Here is a 24,674-nt window from a genome sequence, read left to right on the forward strand (position 1 = left end):
CAATGTGATCATGGCTGATCATCCCCAATCAGTACCCCGTTCCTGCCTTCTCCCCATATCCCCTGACTCTGCTATTTTTAAGAGCTATATCTAGCTCTCTCTTGAAAGCATCCAGAGAACCGGCCTCCACCAGGCATAGAATTCCACAGACTCACCACTCTCTGCGGGTTGGGGCCTGAAGAAGGGTCTGAGAATGGTCTCAACCCGAAACGTCACCTATCCATGTTCACCAGAGTTGCTCTCTTACTCCAGCACTGTGTGTCCAAGACTTGCTTTAGGTTCTATATTATCATATCCCTCAATGTACCAAATTGAGAAGACACCCGGAATGCGCCGTGGAGCTGAACAGCGGACAGGCTGCCGAGAATAGATGGGGACCGTGCACTGCGGGGACCTGGCAAGTGGCCGCCGAGAACAAAGAGGGGTGGGGGTGGGGGGGCGCCGATAACGACGGGAGACCCGGTGGGGGGGGGGGGGGGGGGGGGGGGGGGGGCATCTGTGGCCTGGTTCGCCGCTGCGAGAAGTTACAACTGTACTAGGAACTTTTTGAAACTTTGTCTGCGCCGGAAACGCGGTGGCTTTTGTCTGCTGCCTGGGTGAAGTCTGCTGTATGGTTTAACCGGATTGTGTGCAAAAACAACGCTTTTCACTGTACCTAGATACATATGACAATAAAGTATTCATTCATTCATTCATTCATTCATTCAAATCTCTTGGTCTGGAGGGAATTGCCTTCAGGTGCAATGATTGCTGTTGGGTGGAGTAATCGGTGAAAGCACCAGACAAACACATCACAACCTTGTTATTAATATCTCACAGTGTGATTTCAGGTCCTTAGTCTCTATTTAGCAAACTATTAATGCAGAACCTGCAATACTTTTGGCATCAGGATCATTATTTTTATTTTTAGCTTGCACGCTCTGTCAAGCTGTGCATCCCCTCCTGCTGCACTGCTGCTGCACTGCTGCTCCGATATGTGAAGAAGATTGTTGTGATCTAGTGCTTGTGCTACCAGTAAATCCAAAGAATGTGAATTCTAATCCCGCCACAGCAGTTAAAGAATTTAAATCATTTTAAAATATGTCGGCATCAGTAAAACGGGCTAAAGTTATTGTATTGTAAAAATATGTGTGAAGCTTTCTCTCCCTCTCTCGTTAGTTCCGTTTTATTTACATAGTATCCTCTCTCTCTGCTATGTTGCTCTTTTTCTCGTTATCTCCTCCACTCTACATCTCCATCCCATCCTTCTTTCTACCATTTATTTCCCTCTTTCCCTCTCCCATTCAATCACTCTCTCCCCTCCCGGCCTTTGTTGCACTCCCTTTCCATTTACTACTGTCCTTCCTTATCCCTAAAAGGCATGAAGTGCTGGAGTAACTCAGCGGGTCAGGCAGCATCTCTGCAGAACATGGACAGGTGATATTTCAAGTCGGGACCCTCCGTCGAAATTTCAGGAGGACAGCTGGAAGAGAGGAGAGGCAGGACAAAGCATGGCAGGTAACAGGCTGATAAGGGGTTTTGTTAGGCAGATGGGTAGATAGCATGCAAAACAAAGCGTTTTGCTGTACCTCAGTGACAATAATAAACCTAAACCTTCAGTTCTGCATTAATTATCCGGCCTAGATTATATGTGCAGGTCTGAAGAAGGGTTCCAATCCAACATTGACTGTCCAGTTCCCTCCAGAGATGCTGCCTGACCCACTGAGTTCCAGCATCTGCAATCTTTTGAGTCTTGAGATATTCAGATTCCCAGTTGGGTATATAAGATAAAGTGTAATGGATCCCATGGGAGAGGCGGCATAGTGGCACAGGAATTGAAGGAATTACTGCTTTACAGCGCTAGAGACCTGGGTTCGATTCTGACAACGAGTGCTGTCTGTACGGAGTTTGTGCGTTCTCCCCGTGACCGCGTGGGTTTTCGCCGGGTGCTCCTGTTTCCTCGAACATTCCACAGACATACATCTTTGTAGGTTAATTGGGTTTGGTAAAACATTGTAAATTGGCCCTAGCGTGTGGGATAGTGTTAGTGTACGGGGTGATCGCTGGTCAGATCGGACTCAGTGGCCCGTTTCCGCGCTGCATCTCTAAAACTAAAACAAAAAACTAAAAGTCTTGCAAAAATGTTGTCAACTCTCTCACCTCTACTTCTCAGTAAATCTCCACACAGAACTATAACATTTACATGTGTGGGAAAGAACTGCAGATGCTGGTTTAAATCGAAGGTAGACACAAAATGCTGGAGTAACTCAGCAGGACCGGCAGCATCTCTAACAAGCAACATTAACCAAGCAGCAGTGACTTAGTTTAGGTTAGAGATAGTTTCGCGATACAGTGTGGAAACAGGCCCTTTGGCCCACCAAGTCCAATGCTGACCAGCAATCCCCATATGCATCTGACTTCTGCATTTTAAAAATGTTATGGGAGCTTGGCAGTATATACAGATGTCCATAAGTCTTGTATTCATAACCCAGGGAAGACCTGTATAAACTGTGGGAAGAAATATGCAGCATCACTGGGACTTTAGGGTGACCACCTGTTACATCCCAGTTTAGTTCCTGGTTTTAGTTTAGTTTAGTTTAGGGATACAGCATGGGAACAGGCCCTTCGGCCCACTGAGTGTGTGGCGACCAACGATCAACCTATACACGAGTTCCATCCAACACACAAGGGACAATTTACTGAAGCCAAGTAACCTACAAACCTGCACATCTTTGGAACATGGGAGAAAACCGGAGTACCCGGAAAAAACCCACGTGGTCACAGGGAGAACATACAAACTCTGTACTGACATCACCCATAGTCAGGATCAAAATCGGGTCTCTGGCGCAGTGAGGCAGCGTTGCATCACCGTGCCGCCCCATTTTGTTTGGCTTTACAGGGCAATGTATCCTTGTTAAATGCCAACTACTAACCACAGATATATCCCAGCTTGTTTTGCAGTCCGGGATATGCAATGTATATTTAGGACACTAATGTGTGGTGTAAGGAGGGAGAAAATTTACTTTTTTAAAGCACAGGGTTAAGTCAACGTTGCTATCGCTGCATTACATAATCTAAACAAAAATATTCATTTTTGTAGCATCTTTCATGGTCTCTGGTGTTCAAATCCCACAATGGCAGCAAAGTAATTTAATTCAATTAATAGTGAAGCTGAAATATAGAGCTAGTGAGATTAATAATGATCAGGAAACTACTAGGCTGTTATTAAAACCCTCTTAGTTCACCGATGGTCTTTAAGGAGTTGAAGGTACCTAAGGTAGACACAAAGTGCTGGAGTAACTCAGCAGGTTAGGGAGCATCGATGGAGAAAAAGGATACGTGATGTTTCGGGTCGGGACTCTTCTTCATATCCTTACCTAGCCTGGTTTTTGTTACTTCAAACCCACATCGATGTACAGCACAGCAACCACAACATCTGTGCCGAACATGATACCAAGGCCAACTCTTATCTACCTGCACATAATATATATCCTTCCATTCCCAGCATATCCATGTACCTATCTAAAAGCTTAAATGTCACCATCATATCTGCCTCCACCTGACAGCACATTTTAGCAAACACTCTGAGCAAAACCCTAAGTGCTGGAGTAACTCTGGGCCAGACATTAGCCAGAGGACATAGATGAGGCAGGTACTATGACACCATTTAAAATACATTCGGACAGGTACATGGATAGGAGAGACTATGAGGGATATGGGCTGAATGTGGGCAGGTTGAACTAGCTTAGATGGGGCATTTTGGTCGGCATGAGCAAGTTGGGCCAAAGTGCCTGTTTGACTGTATGAGTCTGAGGTAGGAATAGACAGGCAATATTTAGGGTTGGGATCAGTCCAAAGAAGGGTTCCAACCCGAAATATCAACCTGTACTTTACCTCCACAGATGCTGCCTGACGCTGTAAGTTCCGCCAGCAGTTTGTGTTTAGCACACATGTTAGAAGAATGATCCCAGGAATGATTGGGTTAACATATGATGAGCTTTGGAAGGCACTGGGCCTCTAATCACTGAAGCTTAGATAGATGAAGGGGAATCTCATTGAATAGTGAAAGGCCTGCATAGGGTGAATGTGGAGAGGATGTTTCCACTAGCGGGAGTATCTAGGATCAGAGGCAGTAGCCTCAGAATAAAAGGATATGCCTTTAGAAAGCAGATAAGGAGGAATTTCTTTAGTTAGAAGGTGGTGAATCTGTGGTATTTATTCATTGACACACACAGCTGTGGAGACCAAGTCAATTAATATTTTTAAGGCAGAGATTGGCAGATTCTTGATGAGTAAGGATGTCAGGGGTTATGGGGAGAAGGCAGGAGAATGGGGTTGAGAGGGAAAGATAGATCAGACATGATATAATGGCGGCAAGGACCTGATGGGCCGAATGGCTTAATTCTGCTCCTAGAACTTATGAAATATTTAATATTCCAACTTCAGGTAACTCACTTCTCCTCTGTCTCTTCTATTTATTTCTGATCTACTCAAGTTCCTCCATTTACCATCCTGGACATCCATTCCATTCACTGTCAGTACACCATAGATACAGTATGTACACTTTATAATTTGCTCCACTGTTACTTGCCAAGGCCTCTTTGACTGCACCTTCCAAATCCATGACCTCCAACAGTTGGATAAGGACAGCAGGCATATGGGAAAATCAGCATGTACACATTTTCTTCTAAGTATGTCCTGACTTAGAAATATATCATCTTTCCTTCATACGTTTATTTTACATAGACACAAAATGCAGGAGTAACTCAGTAGGTCAGGCAACATCTCTGGAAAATAAGAAATACGTGGCGTTTTGGGTCGGAAACCTTCTTCAAACTTTTAAATTTATTTTAGTTTAGGTTAGAGATTTTAGTTTAGAAAGACTTGTCCTTGATTATGCTGGTGACCTTGCCGAGGCAGCGTGAAGTATAGATGGAGTCTGAAGAAGGGTCTCGACCCGAAACATCACCCCTTCCTTCTCTCCAAAGGTGCTGCCTGCCCCGCTGAGTTACTCCAGCATTTTGTGTCTATAGGGAGAGGTTGGGCAGACTGAGACTTTATTCCTTGCAGGAGGATGAGGGGTGATCTTATAACCATAACTTTCCCAACTTTAAATCTGGGTTATGCTCACAGAGCCCTTCGATGAAAGGAAACTTCTCACATCAATAATACAATATTAGTATTACATGGTTTTCAAATTAAGCTCTATTTATTTTGGGACCGGTGTAGATGAGGCGTTGGTCGGCGTGGACAAGTTGGGCCGAAGGGCCTATTTCCACGCTGTGTGACTCACTGACTCCATGGTGCTCGCTGTGAAGCTTCAGGAAGTGAGGCTTATCAATGTCAAGTCAAGTCAAGTCACATTTATTTATATAGCACATTTAAAAAAACAACTCTCGTTGGCCAAAGTGCTTTACATTTGTTATAAGAATAGTATAAACAAACAAGCTACATACATATATACATATAGCCCTCGCTCAGTGGACGTCAGGAAAGGCTTGGGAGTATAGATAAGATTTTAGTCTTGACTTAAAGGAGTCGATGGAGGGGGCAGTTCTGATGGGAAGGGGGATGCTGTTCCACAGTCTGGGAGCTGCAACCGCAAAGGCGCGGTCGCCCCTAAGCTTATGCCTAGACCGCGGGATATTCAGCAGCCCCAGGTCGGCCGATCTGAGGGACCTGGAGGTGGAGTGGTGGGTGAGAAGACTTTTAATGTAGGAGGGGGCAAGCCCATTGAGGGCTTTGTAGACAGAGAGGAGGGTCTTGAAATGTATACGGAACCGCACAGGGAGCCAGTGGAGAGAGGCCAGGATCGGGGTGATGTGGTCCCTTTTTCAGGTGCCCGTCAGGAGTTTCGCTGCGGCGTTTTGGACCAGTTGCAGGCGGGACAGGGAAGATTGGCTGATGCCAGTGTAAAGCGAGTTGCAGTAATCTAGGCGGGAGGAGATAAATGTGTGGATGATCTTTTCGAGGTCGTCAAAGTGGAGGAATTGTTTTATTTTAGCTATCGTACGAAGCTGAAAGAAGCTAGCTTTTACCACGGCATTGACTTGTTTGTCAAATTTCAGTGCTGAGTCAAATATCACGCCGAGGTTTTTGACGTGAGGTTTGAGTAGTGGGGTAAGGCTTCCAAGACTGCCTGCTATCATTTTGAAGGATGACCTCAGACTTACTCTCATTTAGTTGGATAAAGATAAAGTGTTCTGAGTGTGTGAAAGGTGTCATCTAAAGGAAATCTTTCTTCATTGAAAAAAAAATGCACAACTTCCTGCTACAATCTACAATCTGAGTGTTACTTGTTTTGTATATTAAATAATATTTACTTTGGAAAGCTGTACCCTTCTTATAAGAAAGGTGGGGTCTTTAAATACTCAGCCAGGGTGAATGCAGTTTTTTACCAAGAGTAAGGAAATCAAAAAACAGAGGACATAAGTTTAAGTTGAGAAGGGAAAGAATTAATAGGAACCTGAAGGGCAACTTTTTAACACGGAGAATGGTGGCTGTATGGAACGAGCTGCCAGAGGAAGTAGTTGGGGCAGGTACAAATTACAGCATGTAAAATACACTTGGACAGGTACTTAGATAGGAAGAATGTTGAGGGATATGGGCCAAACGTGGGCAAATGGGACTAGCTTAGATGGGGCATCTTGGTCGTCATGGGCTTATGGGCCTGTTTCCATGCTGTATGACTCACTGACTCCATGGTGCTAGCTGTGAAGCCTCGTGAAGCAGCTGTCTCTGTAACAGTGATTCCAGACAGTGAACCAATGCCCAGATTCAAATGACCTCTGGTTAAGTGCTGGACTAGCTGGTGTATAGACAGGAAAGGGAACACCAGATCAAGGTAGGACGAGGTGGGCCGAAGGGCCTATTTCTGTGTTATATGACTGTATGATTCTAATACACGAACCTTTAATGAATTTCTAGCATTGAAATAGTTTCTAATTGTATTATTTTTAATAATTGTAGTTTAGTTTAGTTTATTATTGTCATGTGTACCAAGGTACAGTGAAAAACTTTTTGGTGTCTGCTATCCAATCAGCGGAAAGGCCATACATGATTACAATCAAGCCATCCACAGTGTACAGGATAAACGGAATAATGTTTACTGCACTATAAAGTCCAGTAAAGTCTGATTAAAGATAGTTCAAAGGTCTCCAATGAAGTAGATGGGAGGTCAGGACTGCTCTCTAGTCGGTGAGAGGATGGTTCAGTTGCCTGATAACAGCTGGGAAGAAACTGTCCCTGAATCTGGAGGTGTCATTTCAAGTTGGGACCAGTCTTCACATTTCTGTCCCAACCCTAACTATTGGTCTCTCAAACCTGCCCTGCCATTCAATATGCCCCAGATGGTGATAGGGCAGTTCAGTTGCCTAATAACAGCTGAGAAGAAGCTTCCCTGGATCTGGAGGACTGTCCCTGTATGTTGTTATTTTGTAAAATCATCTCAAGCTGTCTAAAGATCATCGGGCAAGAGCAGATCAGGTACTTGGAATCTGCCGCTGCGAATTGGTAACTGTTTGTGGACAATCAGCATGGCTTGATCAGTCAGACCTCCAGGTTGATAGGTCTGCAGGCTGCAAGAAGTGTGGTGTAGAATGTGTAGGAAGTAGTTTACTTCAGTTTTATATTTTTTATTTATTTTTGTTAGAAGTAAGTACAATACTGTGGTACCTCACTACCTAATACTTGTTGACACATTACATTTCATATACAACTTCTTATTTTTTAATTTAATAGCAAAACAGGAATAAGGAAGAAAAGAGTAGAAAAGATGAGATTGACATAAGTGGTGCGTGAGATAGAAAAATAGTCCAAAAGAAGGTAGAAGAAAGAAGAAGAAGTAGAAGGAGAAAGAGACAAAAAAAAAATAAAATAAAAATAAAAGAAGAAAAGGACAAAGTAGATTGAAAGCTATATACCTGTTTTATGTTCCAGGCCACTCGTCACCTGATTCTAAAATATTTTATTTCTATGGTTGTGTTGCACCATATGCTTGTAAGAAATCGATAAAAGGAGACCATATAGTTTACTTTAGTTTAGTTTAGTTTAGTTGTGTTTAGTTTAGTTTATTGTCACGTGTACCGAGTTACAGAGCAAAGCTTTTGTTTCATGCTAACCATCTGTGGAAAGACGATATATGATTACACATTCACATTTTCTTAGTTTAGTTTAGAGATACAGTGAGGAAACAGGCTTGTAGCCCCACCGAGTCTGCACCGACCATCAATCACCCGTTCTCACCAGTTCTATGTTATTCTACTTTCCCATCCACTCCCTTCACACTAGGGTGAATTCACAGAAGCCAGGTAACCTATAAACCTGTACGTCTTTGCGACATGGGAGGTAACTGGAACACCCGGAGGAATCCCACGCGATCACAAAGAGAATGTACTAACTCCGTGCAGACAGCACCCGAGGTCAGGATCGAACCCAGGTCTCTGGCGCTGTAAGACAGCAGCTCTACTGCTGTGCCATTGTGCTGCCCGTAGTCAATACAGGGTTGGGGTCTGACTGGGTGATAAACCAATAATCAGAAAGAACGCAACCAAGGAGTGGACAGAGGGGGAAAGAGACACCACTCAGGATTGAGATTGGGGATTCATGAAGTTGTAGATGGTGGAGGCCTTGAACATGCTGCTCAGGGTGGTGGTGGAGGCAGATATGATAGTGGCATTTTTTTGGATAGACACATGGAAGTGCAGGGAATAGAGGGATATGGAACATGTCCAGGCAGATGAGATCAGTTTAACTTGGCATCATGGTCGGCACAGTCATTGTGGGCAGAAGGGCCTGGTCCAGTGCTCTACTGTTCTATGTTCTATAATGGATTATAATTTTTAATGGGGAAGAAGCCGATGGCATCGCACTGGGCCAGGCCGACCCCTACTTCATCGCTCCAGTGCCGCCAGGACATTGAGCCTGAAAGCAAGAATATAATAACATCTCCTTGGGCCAATATTGGACTTTTCAGAAACTTGGATGCCTCAAGATGGCAGTGGAACGTGGCCAGCCTCTGCGTGATATTCCAGAAATCTATTGTACTGTATATATTATGATTTAATTGGATAGCATGCATTACAAGCTTTTCACTGTATCTCGGCCCATGACTAACTAACAAGAGACCAACACAAGGACCAGCAGGTAGAGCTGCTGCATCACCGTGCCGAAGATCCATGTTCAATCCTAACCTCAGGTGCTACCTGTGTGGGTTTTGCATGTTCACCCTGTAGGTTTCCTGCGGGTACTCTGGTTTGCTCCCACATCCCAAAGACGTGCAGGTTACTAGGCTAACTGGCTCTCTGTAAATTGCCCCTAGTGTGTAGGGAGCAGTTACGAGAGTGGCATAACATAGAACTGGTGTGGATGGGTGATCGATTATTGGCGTGAACTTTTTGGGCTGTGGGACTTCTTTCAATGCTGTATCTCTATCTCTATGAAGCTGCAAAAGATGCAGAGAGGATTTACGAGGATGTTGCCAGGACTCGAGGACCTGAGCTATGGGGAGAGGTTGAGCAAGCTAGGACTGCATTTACAGGAGGATGCGGGAGGATCTTATAGAGGTGTATACGATCATGAGATGGATAGATAGGGTAAATGCTGTCTTTTACCCATTGTAGGGGGATCAAGAACCAGAGGAAATGGGTTTAAGGTGAGGGTTTAAGATTTAATAGGACCTCATAGAAAACTTATTTACACAATGTGTGTTTGGAACAAGCTGCCAGAGGAGGTAGTTAAGGCAGGCACTATCACAATGTTTAAAAAGCATTTGGACCGGTACATGGATAGGAGAGGTTTAGAGGGATATGGGCAAAACGCTGGCAAGTGGGGCCAAAGTAGATGGGACATGTTGATCGGTGTGAGCAAGTTGGGCCGAAGGGCCTGTTTCCATGCTGTATGACTCTATGACTTTAAACTAAATTAAAACTGGGATGCATGCGATGGGGATGTCTGGGTACCATTTCACACCGCACAACATTTATCACACATTCTGTTCAAATTACTCACCAAATGCATCTCAAGATTTTACAGAAACCTCCCTAATTTGCAATTGAATGAATCAACACTATCAGCTTCTACCAGCTCCCTGGAGAGCCTGTTCCTAAGACTTTAGATATACAGCGCGGCAACAGACCCTTCAGTCCACCGAGTCCATGCCGACCAGCGATCACCTCGTACACTCGTACTATCCTACACACTAAGGACAAGTTACTATTTTACCAAAGGCAATTAGCCTACAAACCTGCACGTCTTTGGAATGTGGGAGGAAACTGGAGCACCCGGAAAAAACCCGTGCAGTCACAGGCAGAACATACAAACTCCGTACAGCCAGCACCCGTAGTCAGGATCAGTCCCGGGTCTCTGGCACTGTGAGGCAGGAACTCTACCGCTGCGCCACTGTGCCGCCCCTGTTGCTTTTAAAAGCTTGTTGATTGCAAAGTGGTGAAAGGATTGACTGAAGGATCAGGAGCACAATTTCCAGGGTGGTCCCAAGGACCTTTATAGATAGGAAAGGTTCAGAGGGATGTGACCAAATGCAGGCTAATGAGACTATCTGAGATGTGGCAACATGGTTGGCATGGACAAGTTGGGCCGAATGGTCTGCTTCCACACTGTATGATTCAATGACCATGACCTATACTGACCACGAGGCTGGAAAAGTAGGAATGTCTTCCTCAGTGCAACAAAGGTCACTAGTTGACCCAGTCAAGGATACATAGATGATTGAATGAAGGAGCGGACTTGATGGGCTGAATGGCCTAATTCTGCTCCTACATCTTCTAGTCATGCAGTCTGAAGGAACACATTGCCACTTTGTTTTGGGGCAGTGAGTGTTTGGGTCCAATGAGGAAGGACTGCAGCTTTGAAGACAGCAAGAGGTGAGCTTAATGTCATAAGGCCAAAGAAAACTAATTTTACTATGTCAGGCAGCGACAGAGAAAAAAATAACTAAACATTGATTATTTGATAATGGTAATTCATAGCAGAGAGATCAATAAGCCACTGAAATACATTTCCAAGTAACCTGGGAACTTTGCCAATGGTATTTAGACAATGTCATTGAATCCAGTTTTATGTTCACGATTGCTGTGTTGACATGGATGTAAGTGTGGTAATGCTGCATCTTGTATGGTCACAAAGTTCAAAGGAACTCAGGGTGGCCTAGTGGTGTATCGGTAGAGCCGCTGCCTCACCGTGCCACAGACCCAAGTTTGATCCTGACCTCTGGTGCTGTCCGCACGGAGTTTGTGCCTTCTCCCGGTGACCACGTGGGTTTTCTCCAGGTACTCCAGTTTCCTCCCACATCCCAAAGGTGTGCGGGCTTGTAGGTTAATTGACCCTCTGCGAATTGCCGCTAGTGTGTAGGATGCACAAGTGGGATAAACATAGAACTAAAGTACGGGTGATCGATGGCTGACATGGACTTAGTGGGCCGAAGGGCCTGTTTCAATGCTGTATCCTTCAATCAATCAATTAATATTATGAGGGATATAACGTGATTTTTAAACGGAAACTATTTCTTTCAATTAACTATCTCTAAACTCTCAATAAATCTGCTACTTATCCTCCATCATCACAAAGATACAGCTTATTGTATCAGATTTGATAGTAACGCAGTTCAGTCCAATGTTCAATCAACAGTGAGAATGTAGGCGGATGGGGATTAATATTGAGCAAAATTAACAAGAAATAAATTTGGGTAGTGGCGCTAATTATGGATCATTGGCACAGAAGTGCTCTTTTTATCTGGTATCGGTCATCATGTTATGTATCTACAAGTTTATTATGAAATAAACCTAATATTGATTGGTTGATTGATTGACTGAAAGATACAGCGTGGAAACAGGCCATTCGCCCCACCAAGACCGTGCTGACCATCGTTCATTCTAGTTCTATGTTATCCTACTTTCTCATCTTCTCCCTACACACAAGGGGCAATTTACAGAAGCCAAGAAACCTACAAACCCACACGCCTTTGGGATGTGGGAGGAAACCGGAGCACCCGGAGTAAACACGGACACAGGGGGAACGTACAAATTCTGTACAGACAGCACCCGTAGTCAGGATCAAACCTGGGTTTTTGGCACTGTAAGGCAGCAACTCTTCCGCTGCGCCACTGTGCCGACCAAATAACGCTCAAAATCATTCACGTATAGTCTTTTCTTTGGATAGCATGCAAACAAAAGCTTCTCACTGTACCTCGGTACATGTGAGAATACTAAATTAAACTAAACTAAACTAAACAGTTCCGTGTTTAATGATTATTCGAGGGGCTCGCGCCTGTTTAAACCTCTGCGCATGTCCATGCCTACAACTAATATGGGGATGATCAGCCATAATCATATTGGATGGCAGTGCGGGCTCGAAGGGCCAAATGGCCTACTCCTGCACCTATTGTCTATTGTCTATCACTAAACAAAAGAGTAATTATTGTCACAGATCCTTGCAGTGCACAAATTGGCTGCCACATTTCATATATTTCAACAGGACTCCACTTCCTAAAAACCTCATTGCCTGCTGATCTCTGTGGAATGGCCTGAACTCAGAAATGTTGCAAAACAAAATATGTTCAAACAAAATTCAAATTTTACGAGGATGTTGCCACGACTTGGGGGCATGAGCTATCGGGAGAGGTTGAGGAGGCTAGGACTTTATTCCCTTGGAGAGCAGGAGGATGAGGGGTGATCTTGCAGTGGTGTACAAAATCATGAGAGGAATAGATCGGGTACTGTCAGGATTAAACCCGGGTCTCTGACACTGTAAGCAGCAGTTTTAAGCATATTACAGCATGGAATATGAGCTCATTTTCTGTGCGTGTTGGCATCAAGTCACTGTCATTACATCCACAATTTGTGCTGACTTTGATAATGTTTCCCACCTGCTGATAAACCCACAGACGCACATACACACGCTCCTTCTCTGTGTATCCTATATAACATTTATGCTGCATGATAAAGTGCACAGCTCCCTCCCCTTCTAACAATGGTGACGTTGCATGTTTTACATGCACCTCAGAGGTCAGGCACAGCCTGATTAGATGACAAACCACGAATGTGTAATTTATACAGAACCCACAGGAGAAAGGAGAAACAAGGGACAGCAGATGCTGGCTTATACGAATACAGACACAAAGTGCTGGGGTATCTAAGCGGGTCAGACAGCATCTCCAGAGAACATGGATAGATGACATTATGAGTTGTGATCCTTCTACAGGGGGAAGGGGGGGGGAGGGGGGGCGGGTTTGTAGGTACGTTTCCTATAATTATATAATTCAACGTTCATATCATTGGATTGTAGCTACCCAAGGCCTGGGTTTTGTTCCTCCGGTTTGCGTATGGCCTCACTCTGGCAACAGAGGAGGCCCAGAACAGAATGGTCAGTGTGGGACTAAGAAGGGGAGTTATCAACTAGGAGATCCAACAGGCTTCAGCGGACTGGGAGCGAGTGTTTTTGGTCACCCAGACTACATTTGGTCTTACCGATGAAAAGGAAAGGAGTCTGAAGAAGGGTTTTGGCCCGAAACGTCGCCTATTTCCTTCGCTCCATAGATGCTGCTGCACCCGCTGAGTTTCCCCAGCAATTTTGTGTACCTTCGATATTCCAGCATCTGCAGTTCCCTTTTGAACAAATTACTTGAATTGTTGGTTCCCAAACACAAGCCATGGCCCAAAATTGAGATTAAAACTGGGCTGTGAGGGTTACCAAAAATGTTTTCTTTGAAGTTCATTTCATCCTTTAATACTGTTTTTGATGATGGGACATCTTGGTCGGCTCGGACAAGTTGGGCCGAAGGGCCTGATTCCGTGATCTATGACTATGATTTAATATTTTAATTTTGTGAATAATAATCAGTAAAAGCCAAAATGAAATGTTTTGAAAGCTCGAATCATTTTGATAGAATTATCAATTCATCTATCATATTGAGTCTGAAGAAGGGTCTCGACCCGAAACGTTGCCTATTTCCTTCGTTCTATAGATGCTGCCTCACCCGCTGAGTTTCTCCAGCATTTTTGTCTACCTTCGATTTTCCAGCATCTGCAGTTCCTTCTTAAACAATTCATTATTCCTTGGAGCGCAGGAGGATGAGGGGTGATTTTTTTAGATGTGCACAAAATCTTGAGAGGAATAGATTGGGTAGGCGCACAGAGCCTTTTGTCCAGAGTAGGGGAATCGAGAACCAGAGGAAGTGGGTTTAAGATGAAGGGGGAAATATTTAATAGGACACATGGGGTAACATTTTTATACAAAGGATGGTGGGTGTATACAATGAGCTGTGGAGGAGGTAGTTGAGGCAGGTGCTATCACAACGTTTAAAAAGCATTTAGGCAGGTACATGAATCAGATAGGTTTAGAGGGATATGGGCCAAACACAGGCAGGCAGGGTTAAGGTAAATGGGCATGTTAGTCAGCGTGGGCATGTTGGGCCGAAGGGTCTTTTTCCGTGCTGTGACTATTTTCAAATATGGACACAGGTCCAAATGTTTGATAAATTTTCTGCCGTGGATGAAAAAGGTTAGAAGGCACTGCGTTAAAACTCCCTCTTCTCCCATCTCCCATTGGGTAGAAGGCATAGAAGTGTGAAAACGCACACCTCGAGATTCAGGGACAGTTTCTTCCCAGTTGTTATCAAGCAACTGAACTATCCTACCAACAACTAGCTACTATCTACCTCATTGGAGACCCTCGGACTATCTTTGATCGGACTTTACTGGACTTCATCTTGCACCAAGCATTAGTCATGCTATTCCCTTTATCATGTATCTGCACGCTGTTTACGGCTCGATTGTAATCATGTATTGTCTTTCCGCTGGCTGGTCAGCACGCAACAAAATCTTTACACTGTACCTTGGTACACGTGACAATAAACTAAACTCAAACGAATATATTGTGTGCAGGACTTTAAATGTCCTCAAACACCGTGTCAATTTTGATGGTCATTGGAAAGCCCATTTCACTGCTCTCCCTGTCGCTTGCTCGTGCCCTCCAACCCACCTGTACGGCAAATATTTTTTCAGAAATACGGACCAGATTATGAATATGCTGCATGCATCATTATATTAACACGAAGGTTCTGGTAGAAAGTATGTTGGGTAGCTCGACTCTGACCGTTTATTGAATAACGAGCTGCTAAATGATCACAGAAAATGTACAATAGCCATTCTGTCACTGCTGCTTAAAAAGTGTTGATAATGGAAGGGGCTATTATGGGGTATGTGCCGAGGAGTGGGGGATTAATACTGTTGGTCTAGCTTGCACTGCGATCACTCTGTAATAGACTTGATATTCAAAATGAAAAAGAGACGGGGGGAGAATGAAGACTTTTTATTTTAATCCTTACAGTTCAAATGGGGCCTTGGTGAATGGATAGAGAACCATGAACAATAAGAGCAGAAATAATAGCTGAAGGCTGAGAGCAGAATAAAACAGCACAAAAGGTATGCCAAACATCCTCTGTAACTGGAAAATACTTCACCCCATCCCTGCTGCGTCAGAAACGTTACATTCCATAGGGTAAAGCAGCATCCTCACTGCCTTGTATAGCATAATTATACATCAACAACTAAAGCAACTATCTATAGCATCCTGCTTTGTGTCACAGTTCTCAGCTTCCACAGGTTACCTCGAGCAGTCTGCAGAGAACCGTCCTGTTTTTTTTGTTGTTGTCCAAATCAATAGGAGCAAATCAAAGTTGAAAGCTCGATTATATTGTTCCAGTTCTCCTCTTCTTTTGTTCTCCGATCTTCTCCTCCCCCCACCCCCATCCCCCTCCCCCCACCCCCACCCCCAAGTGAATGGGTTGCATAGGTACAGCCGGGATTCTAATTTGCCGAGCTTATGTGTGGATGTGGAGACTGGTGGGTGGTGCAAAGAGTGGAATTCACCAAGGGGTCTATGACACAATCACTCAGAATCATTAATCCCCATAGTACAGTTAGCAAATCATAAAAAATTTACAACACCCACCATGTCCGTGTTGTTTAACAGATGGGGGTAAAGAAAGGGCCATTATAGGTGTGTGCACTGAGGAGCAAGGGATTAATACTGAACTGCTCATGTAGGTTTTGTGTACGTTAAAGTTCAGCTATATAATGGACAGAACAAGGAATAAGGGCTGGGTATCAGTCTGAAGAAGGGTCTCGACCCGAAACATCACCTATTCCTTTTCCCCAGAGATGCTGTCTGACCCGCTGAGTTACTCCAGCTTTGTGTGTCTATCTTGGGTGTCAAGTAGGTCTGAAGGCCACTGTCGGAAGGAACTGCAGATGCTGATTTATACAGAAAAATAGGCAGAAAATTCTGGAGTAACTCTGCAGGTCAGGCAGCATCTCTGGAGAACAGGAATAGGTGGCACGTCAGGTCGGAACACTTATTTGGACACAAGAATCCATCTGAGGAAGGATTCCAACCCGAAACATCACCTATTACTTTTCTCCAGAGATGCTGCCTGATCCGTTGAGTTACTCCAGCATTTTGTGTCCATCTTCAGTGTAAACTATCATTCAGATGGCTAGTTATGAGCCATTTGTACGATGGCCACATTTTACTGCATAAGTTCATAATTTCTAGGAGCAGTATTAGGCCATTCGGCCCATCAGTATTAGGCCATTCGGCCCATCAGTATTAGGCCATTCGGCCCATCCGCCACTCAATCAAGGCTGCTCTATCTTTCACTCTAACCCCATTCTCCTGCATTCGCCCCTGACACCTGTACTAATCAAGAATCCCTTTGTAACTCCCTTTGTGTCAATGGCCAGAGGTCATGGGCAAAATTCATTCAAGTTTTCCACACTTCTCATCACGAGGCAACAAGTCAACAGGAACCAATAATTATTTTATCGATCTCCATTAAGTGAATGGCAACCAACAGTTGTGGCTGATTCCCCACTGACTGGGAATTCACACTGAGATCCACAGGCTCAGTGACAACGACAACAATGAACCTTTACGTGGCACCTTCTACACAGAAAAATATAGAACCATGATACTCATAGAATCATACTGTGTGGCCCACCTTGCCCATGCCGACCAAGATGCCCCATCTACTCTAGTCCCACCTGCCCACGTTTGGCCCTCATCCCTCTAAACCTTTCCTATACATAAAATAGATGCTTCACTAAAGGAATTGCTGTGTAAAATTTAGGTTCAGGTTTAGGCCTGCTAGTGTCATGTACTGAAGCACAGTGAAAAGTTTTGTTTTGCATGCTATCCAGACAGATCCGATACACCATACATAGATACAATCAAGTCAAACTCAAGTACCATAGATAGAGCAAAGGGTAGTTGAGGCCACAGAAGGTAGTTGAGGCCAGTTCATTGGCTATATTTAAGAGGGAGTTAGATGTGGCCCTTGTGGCTAAAGGTATCAGTGGGTATGGAGAGAAGGCAGGTACAGGATACTGAGTTGGATGATCAGCCATGATCATATTGAATGGCGGTGCAGGCTCGAAGGGCCGAATGGCCTACTCCTACACCTATTTTCTATGTTTCTATGATACAGAGTGCAGAATATAGTTCTCAGCATTGCAGCGCATCAGTCCCATAGACAAAGTCCAATGTCCAAAATGGGATAGAGGTGAATCGGTCAGTGCCCTAGCTTATGGAAGTACCATTCAGAATGTGTTCACAGAGGGCAAGAAGCTGTTTCTGAGTCTGGTGGTGTGTGCTTTCAAGCTTCTGTACCTTTTGCCATGCATGAGCAAGGAGAAGAAAGAATGTTTCCGAGGCAGCATGAAATGTAGATAGAGCAAATGGTGGGAAGTCTGGACTGTGTGATGGACTGGGCTACATCTACAACTCTCTGCAATTTCTTGTGCTCTTGGGGAAAAGAGCTGTTCGCAAACCAAGCCGTGATGCAAACCGACAGTTCACTGATTCACATTGGAGAGTACCAGGAAACATGGCTAAAAGCAAGACATGTGACTGGAAGCTCGGGGTCAAGAGGGTAAATATTAAGTCATTTTACAGGAGTGAGTACAGAAGCCTGTAGAGCTCTGGACAATGTGTGCTAACGATACCATCCCAAGCATCACAACTGTTCCAGTTTCTCCCTTCCTGAGCTAACAGGATGCACAAGGCTTTGTCAAGGAGTGATGAGTAATGCAGCATGGTGCAACAGATGCAGTGGATGCTCCAAACATGCATCTGCAGCATCCCAAGTTCAATCCCGATGTAGAATTGTAGAGTCATAGAGCTATGCAGCGTGCAAACAGACCCTTCGGCCCAACTTGTCCATGACCTGTCCTACCTGCCTAAGTTTGGTCCATATCTCTCTAAACGTCCTATCCATGAATATGTCCAAATGTTTGTTAAACATCTTGATGATACCTGCCTCAACTATCACCTCTGGCAGCTCATTCTATATATCTACCACCCTTTGTGTAAAAAATTGAATCTTTCCATCCTCACCATCCTCTGTCCTCTGGTTCTCGATTCCCCTACTCTGGGTAAAAGGCTCTGTGTATTTACACTATCCATTCCTCTCATTGTCTATCCCACCTCTATAAGATCACCTCTCATCCTCCTGTGCTACAAGAAATAAAAGTCCTAGTCTGCTCAAATTCTACCAATAACGTCGGCCGTTGAGTCCTGGCAACATCTTTGTTAAGCTTCTCTGCACCCTTTCCAGTTTAACATCTTTCCTATAACAGGGTAGACAAAAACAGTACACAATTCTCTATCTGTGGCTTCTCTAATGTCTTATACAACTGTAAGGTGGCCACCCAACTTCTATACTCATTGTGGTGAGCGAGGTACGGAAATTGGATTGTTTAGGGTAGAAACAGGGAATTGCAGAGTTGATTAATATGCAAAAGGACACAAAGTGCTTGAATAATTCAGCAGGTTAGGCAGCACCTCTGGAGAACATGGATAGGTGATGTTTCAGGTCGAGACCAGTTATTCCAGCACTTTGTGTCTGAATGGGGTTGTTTGTGTTCTGGAATAGGCATAGACTCAATAGACTGATTTGACCAAGTCAATAAAAAAGTATAACCCGATCGCACCTAAAATGTCCAGGAAATTAATGATTAGAGAAAAGACTGGTGTTGCTTCCTTAGGGAAGTGGGAATAAAAGTATGGAAGGTTTGGGGGGGGGGGGGGAAGAGAGAGAGAGAGAGGGCAGAGTGAACGTCAAACACATCAATAAATCCTGTGATTATACCTCAGACATACCAGTTCAATGACAACGGTAGGAATAATCACAATTTAGTTCAATCGATTGGCAGAGTAAACCATTAATAACCATAGAAGAAATTGGGGAGGAAAAATATAAGGGGGAAGTAGATATTGAAGATTCTTTAAGATGTTTAAACAATAACTTGATCTTCATACATGGATATAGTCATTGTCATAGTCATACAGTGTGGAAACAGGACGTTCGGCCAATGCCCACACTGGGCAACATGCTCCACCTGCCAGCGTTTGGCCCATTTCCCTCTAATCCTGTCCTATCCACGTACCTGTCTAAATGTTTCTTAAATGTTGCAATAGTACCTGCCTCAACTACCTCCGCCGGCAACTGGTTCCATGCACCCACCACCCTTTGTGTGAAAAAGTTACCACTCCGGTACCTAGTAACCTATGTCCTCTAGTTCTTGATTCCCCCTACTCTGGGCAAAAATCTCTGTGCCTCTACCCGATCTATTCCTCTCATGATTTTGTACACCTCTATTTTGTACACCTCCACCCCTCATCCTCCTGCGCCCCAAGGAATAGGCCTAGCCTGCTCAACCTCTTCCTATAGGAAATGTTTAGAGGGATATGGGGCAAACGCGGGCAGGTGAGATTAGCGTAGATGAGGCACCTTGGACGACACGGGCAAGTTGGACCGTAGGGCCTATTTCCGAGCTGTATGACTCTATGACTAACATCTGATTCAGGGACCCAATCTACAGCTGAATTAAACCCGTGTCACCGGTTAAAATTCCTTTGAAAGTATTTCGCTTCCTGGAGAACCACAAATGCGTTGGGAGTTTGCACCAATGAAGACGAGAGAGGTGGGAACTGTGCGGTTCAAATGTAATATTAATATTGTTCACATTGCAGAGAAACCAGCGCTGAAAAAAATCCTCATTGTTGAATTCTAATTTGTTTTAAATATTATGATTTTTTTTTGATTTTTTTTTAAAGGTTGCAAACACAATTGTTATATCTGGGCTGTGAAATGCCTGGGCATTGCCTTCATCAAGCAAAATGTTCAATTCTAAGAGCATGCATAAAATGCTAAGAGTCAGCAAACACGGCCGTGCCTCACCTAAATTTAAAGGGAACCGCTGTCCCTTTGTCTAGCGGAGAGAGAACGCACTCGTGGCGGGTCATATTGTTGACAATGGCACACTGAAGGAGCAACAACTTTCTGACTGATCTACACGATTGATCAGAGGCGAGGACTCCGGCCGCTAACCTGCCCTGGTCCCGTGTCTGTAAAACGCACACATACACACACAAAACAGCCCGTGATCCCCACACCCCTACCCACACCCCTTCTCTCCACCGTTACAACTCTTTGCTGCACAAGTTGCGACGCCAAAACAAGAGTTATTATTGTGCAAAAGGAAGAATTCTTCTCTGTCCTGTAAGCGTGCATATTGCATTATGTAAGGTGCTGAGAACGGCGGGAGAGGATAAAGAGATTTTTTTTTAATTTTTTGCCTGCACACACAAGGTTAACACAGAGGAGAATTCAGGAGACGCACTCCATCCATGCATTTAATGCATGTTGTTTCAATGCATAAAAATAGCAAATTGATCAGTGAAACTCACCGTTCTCTGTGACCCGGAGCCCTAAGCTCTCTACAGAGTCTGTGATAGACTTGGTTAGTGCATACGCGTTATCAATGTGATGTTCCGAGGCTGAGACTGCAGAGGATGAGTGGAAATTACCTAATTTCACCTTCTTAACGAGGAAAGATCGAGGCATCTTTTTTTTAAATTGGAAATTATAAAAAAACAAAACAAAAAATAAAATCCAAAATGATGTTCGAAAAACCCTCGTCAGTGTTATTCCTTGTTCTGGATTCAGCACTAGGACAGCTCCTCTGTGATGTTACTGAGGCAGTATGCAGGGGAGGAGGGAGGGAGGGAGGGAGGAGGAGGGGTTGTCAAGAGAAGCTGAGATCAGCAACCAAACAGCATTTATATGGAGTGCAGCCTTCGAAATCAGGTGGTCCACGGAAATGGAATTACTTAACTTTAATCCATCAAATGTCTCCAGAGACGCACATCAAATTACAACCGAGCGGTCTGCGCGTTACACACACACACACACACACACACACACACACACACACACACACACACACACACACACACACACACACACACACACACACACACACACACACACACACACACACACACAATCAGACAAGTGCACCTTAAGGGAAAAAAATAGCCCGTGTGCAACACCGCTTGGAGGTTAAAAGGAGAATCCTAAAATTGCAACAAAAACAAATGTACACTTAAATATATATTTCCGGCTGAGTTGTGAATTAAATGCTTTCCCAGTCGCTTCCTCGTGCCACACGGTGTGTGTGCCTTGTTCCCAACACATCTTCAACGCGAGTATCTTTTCTTTGCACTTTTTTGCTTTCAAAAAAAAAGTCTTCGGTGAATAAATTTGCACTTTGGGTAGTCAACACAAAACAACGTCGTTTCGAAGATTTGCCGATTAAAATAGCCTCGCATTAATTTTTGAGAGCTGTAAACATAATTAATAATCACAATTAATTATTAACGTGTTGTCTGATATGGTAACAACGTTTCCCCCTAGGATTTTAAACTGTCCTATAGGATTATATAGCGAAAGATAGAGGGTGCATGAAATAAAGCAAAAATCGTTACACCAGGGTGCATAATATTTAGTAAAACCCTGCAAGATTTAAAGCTTCCTGCTCAGATGGCTGTGAGGTGAGAACAAATTTGTCGGCATCTTTAGGGATAGAAGTCCAGACCTGGCCCTTGGTCTGTGCTAAATTAGCAGATCTCAGCTCCAAACAGCTGGGGCTCTTGCAACTGGTCTCGCCGCCCTCAGTTTAAAGGACGAAAATTAGCTTTGAGATTCTACCCCCCACCCCTTCTACATATTGACCCCTGTTGGAAGTCTGGGTCAATGGATGTTTGATGGGGAGAGGTTTGTGGGTCAGCTATGACGTCCTTTGCTATCACACAGCCTGCTAGCGTTGTTCTCACCGAAGCCTCCAACATCAATGAATAATGGGCCTCGCGGGTCAGGCATCGGAAGGTGCCACTTTATCGCCGGCCCTGCGCTTCACTGAAGAGAATGAACAGTTGCACAAGAGGACAAAAAAAAAAGTAAGAAAAGAAAAAGAAATCTAACCCTCCCAGATCTAATGAGGTCATGCGGGATTCGCTGGTTGAAAAGATCAGTGGTCTTGCTGTCAATTTAATGACACACCAAACAATTAGTCTCAAATCTGAATCAATAGACCACCTGTTTACAAAGGCCACCCCGGCCAGTCCCAGAGGATGTTGCTCTGAAAACCTTACTCCAGCCAGCCAGGGTTATTGGAGACATTTTAGCCTGTTGTTCACCCCTCATACTCAACACTACACAGGGTAAAAAGAGTAACATAGTTTGTATGAAAACTCATTTTGAGTAAAAATTCTTTTTGGGTATCTTGCATTAAATGTTATTCCCTTTATCCTGTATCTGCACCTTGATACGCCTTGATCGTAATCATGTATAGTCTTTCCGCACACAAGAAAGGTTTTAACTGTACCTTGATACACGTGGCAATAAATGACACAAATACAGCATTGTGTCACATCTATTTTTTCAAGTGTAAAAGGTTTTATGCACTAATACTTGGCATGTGGATGGCAGTGGTAAAACCAGCAGTTATAATCCATTTCTCGTAGCCCTCAGAACTTGCAAGGTCAAACCAGAGGGCAATTTATTTGGTTGGGAGTCATTTACAGATGAAGTAAGGATGTCAGATTTAGGTTTAGGTGTGGATGTAGGTTTATTATTGTCATGTCCAGTGGAAAACTTTGTTTTGCATTCCACCCAATTCAAATCAGATAACACTATACATAAATACAATCGTCAAACTCGCGATCAATAGGAAGAGCAAAGGGGAAGATACAGAGTGCAGAATATAGTTCAGAGCATGGTAGCACATCAGTTCCAGAGACAAGAGTCCGCAATGGGGTAGAGGTAGAATTGGATAGTGTCCTAGTTTATGGAAACGCCATTCACAAATCTGATAACACAGTGGGTGGCACAGTTTCGCAGTGCTAGAGTTGCTGCCTTACAGCACCAGAGACCCGGGTTCCATCCAGACTACGGGTGCTGTGTGTACGGAGTTTGTACGTTCTCCCCGTGACTGCGTGGCTTTTCTCCGGGTGCTTCGGTTTCCTCCCACATTCCAAAGACCTGCAGGTTTGTAGGCTAATTGGCTTCTGTAAATTGTCCCGAGAGTGTAGGATAGAACTAGTGTGAATGGGTGATGGCTGACCGGCACAGACCTGGTGGGTCGAAGGGGCTGTATCTCTAAAGTCTAAAGTCAACAGAGGGGAAGAAGCTGCTCCTGAGACTGGTGATGCGTGCTTTCAAGCATCTTGTCCTGAAGAAACTTAATGAACCAGATGGGTTTGAGTAAAGTCTAGTGGTATCATAGCCACCAATACTGATGCAGGCTCTTTATTCCAGATTTATTTAATTACTTGAATTTAAATTCCCCAGCTGTTATGTTAGAGATTGTATTCATGTCTCAGGATCAAAGGTCTGGGCCACTGATTACTCATCCAGTAACTTAACCACCATAGTACTGTAACCCAATTTAGTGTAAGGCCAAACAGTGTCCAATCTGTGCAACCAGGAGACCCTTTGTTTCTACATCTAAACCAGACACTTAATACGCTCAATAAATTGGTAAATTAAGAACATAACACCTGTTAAAGGAACCTTTTCTGAAATCAGAGCATATTAAGCAGCTCAGCATTCTTTTAACAGCTGCTAACCAAAGGTGCTAACATAGATGACATCTCCTCAAGAACACCATTAAAACATTAAAAGACATTCCCCTGATTGTTCCACTATCTGCTATTGTATGACCTGTCACATAGCTATTACAGGGATGTAAGTACAAATATTCAGCTATGGTATTATTTCCAGAATGCAATCCTGCCTCTTTCTTCATGCGCTCAATTTCAAGCCCCAAGACCTACCTGTCTCCCCCCCCCACCTCCCCCCCACTCCTCTACCCCTGACCCACCCGTTGTGTGAAAATGTTACCCCTCAGGTTCCTATTAAATCTTTACCCCCTCACCTTAAACCTATGTCCTCTGGTTCTTGATTCCCCTATTCTGGGTAAGAGACTCTGTGCATCTATCTGATCTATTCCAACCCCACCATCCTTATTCATCTTAATTTACCGATAAAATCACATTGTGTTAATCCTTCCCCGCATTTTAGATTCATCCATTACATCACCTTTCAGCCTAAGCCTCTCCAGAGGGGTGACATAGTGACACAGCTGGTAGAGTTACTGCCTCATAGTGCCAGAGATCCAGGTTCGATCCTGACCACGGGTGCTGTCCGTGCAGAGTTTGCATGTTCTCCCTGTGATTGTGTGTGGTTCCTCCAGGCACTTTGGTTTCGTCCCCCCACATGCCAAAGACTTGCGAGTTTGTAGGTTAATTGGCTTCTGTAAATTTCCCCTTGTGTGTAG

The 24,674-nt window shown here is 44.1% G+C and overlaps 1 protein-coding gene across 1 annotated transcript in view; it reads right to left on the reverse strand.

Moving 5' to 3' along the window:
* Window positions 1–21,127, reverse strand: part of LOC116986347 (transcriptional repressor scratch 1-like) — a 30,795-nt gene extending 9,668 nt beyond the window's left edge. Inside the window, exon 1 of the mRNA XM_033041793.1 lies at window positions 20,743–21,127. Coding sequence (XP_032897684.1) covers window positions 20,743–20,899 — 157 coding nt within the window. The 5' untranslated portion in view covers window positions 20,900–21,127. The remainder of the gene's footprint in view (window positions 1–20,742) is intronic.
* Between the last annotated feature and the right edge of the window lie 3,547 nt (window positions 21,128–24,674).

The sequence above is a fragment of the Amblyraja radiata genome, chromosome 23, assembly GCF_010909765.2.
Source record: "Amblyraja radiata isolate CabotCenter1 chromosome 23, sAmbRad1.1.pri, whole genome shotgun sequence".
NCBI lineage: Eukaryota > Metazoa > Chordata > Chondrichthyes > Rajiformes > Rajidae > Amblyraja > Amblyraja radiata.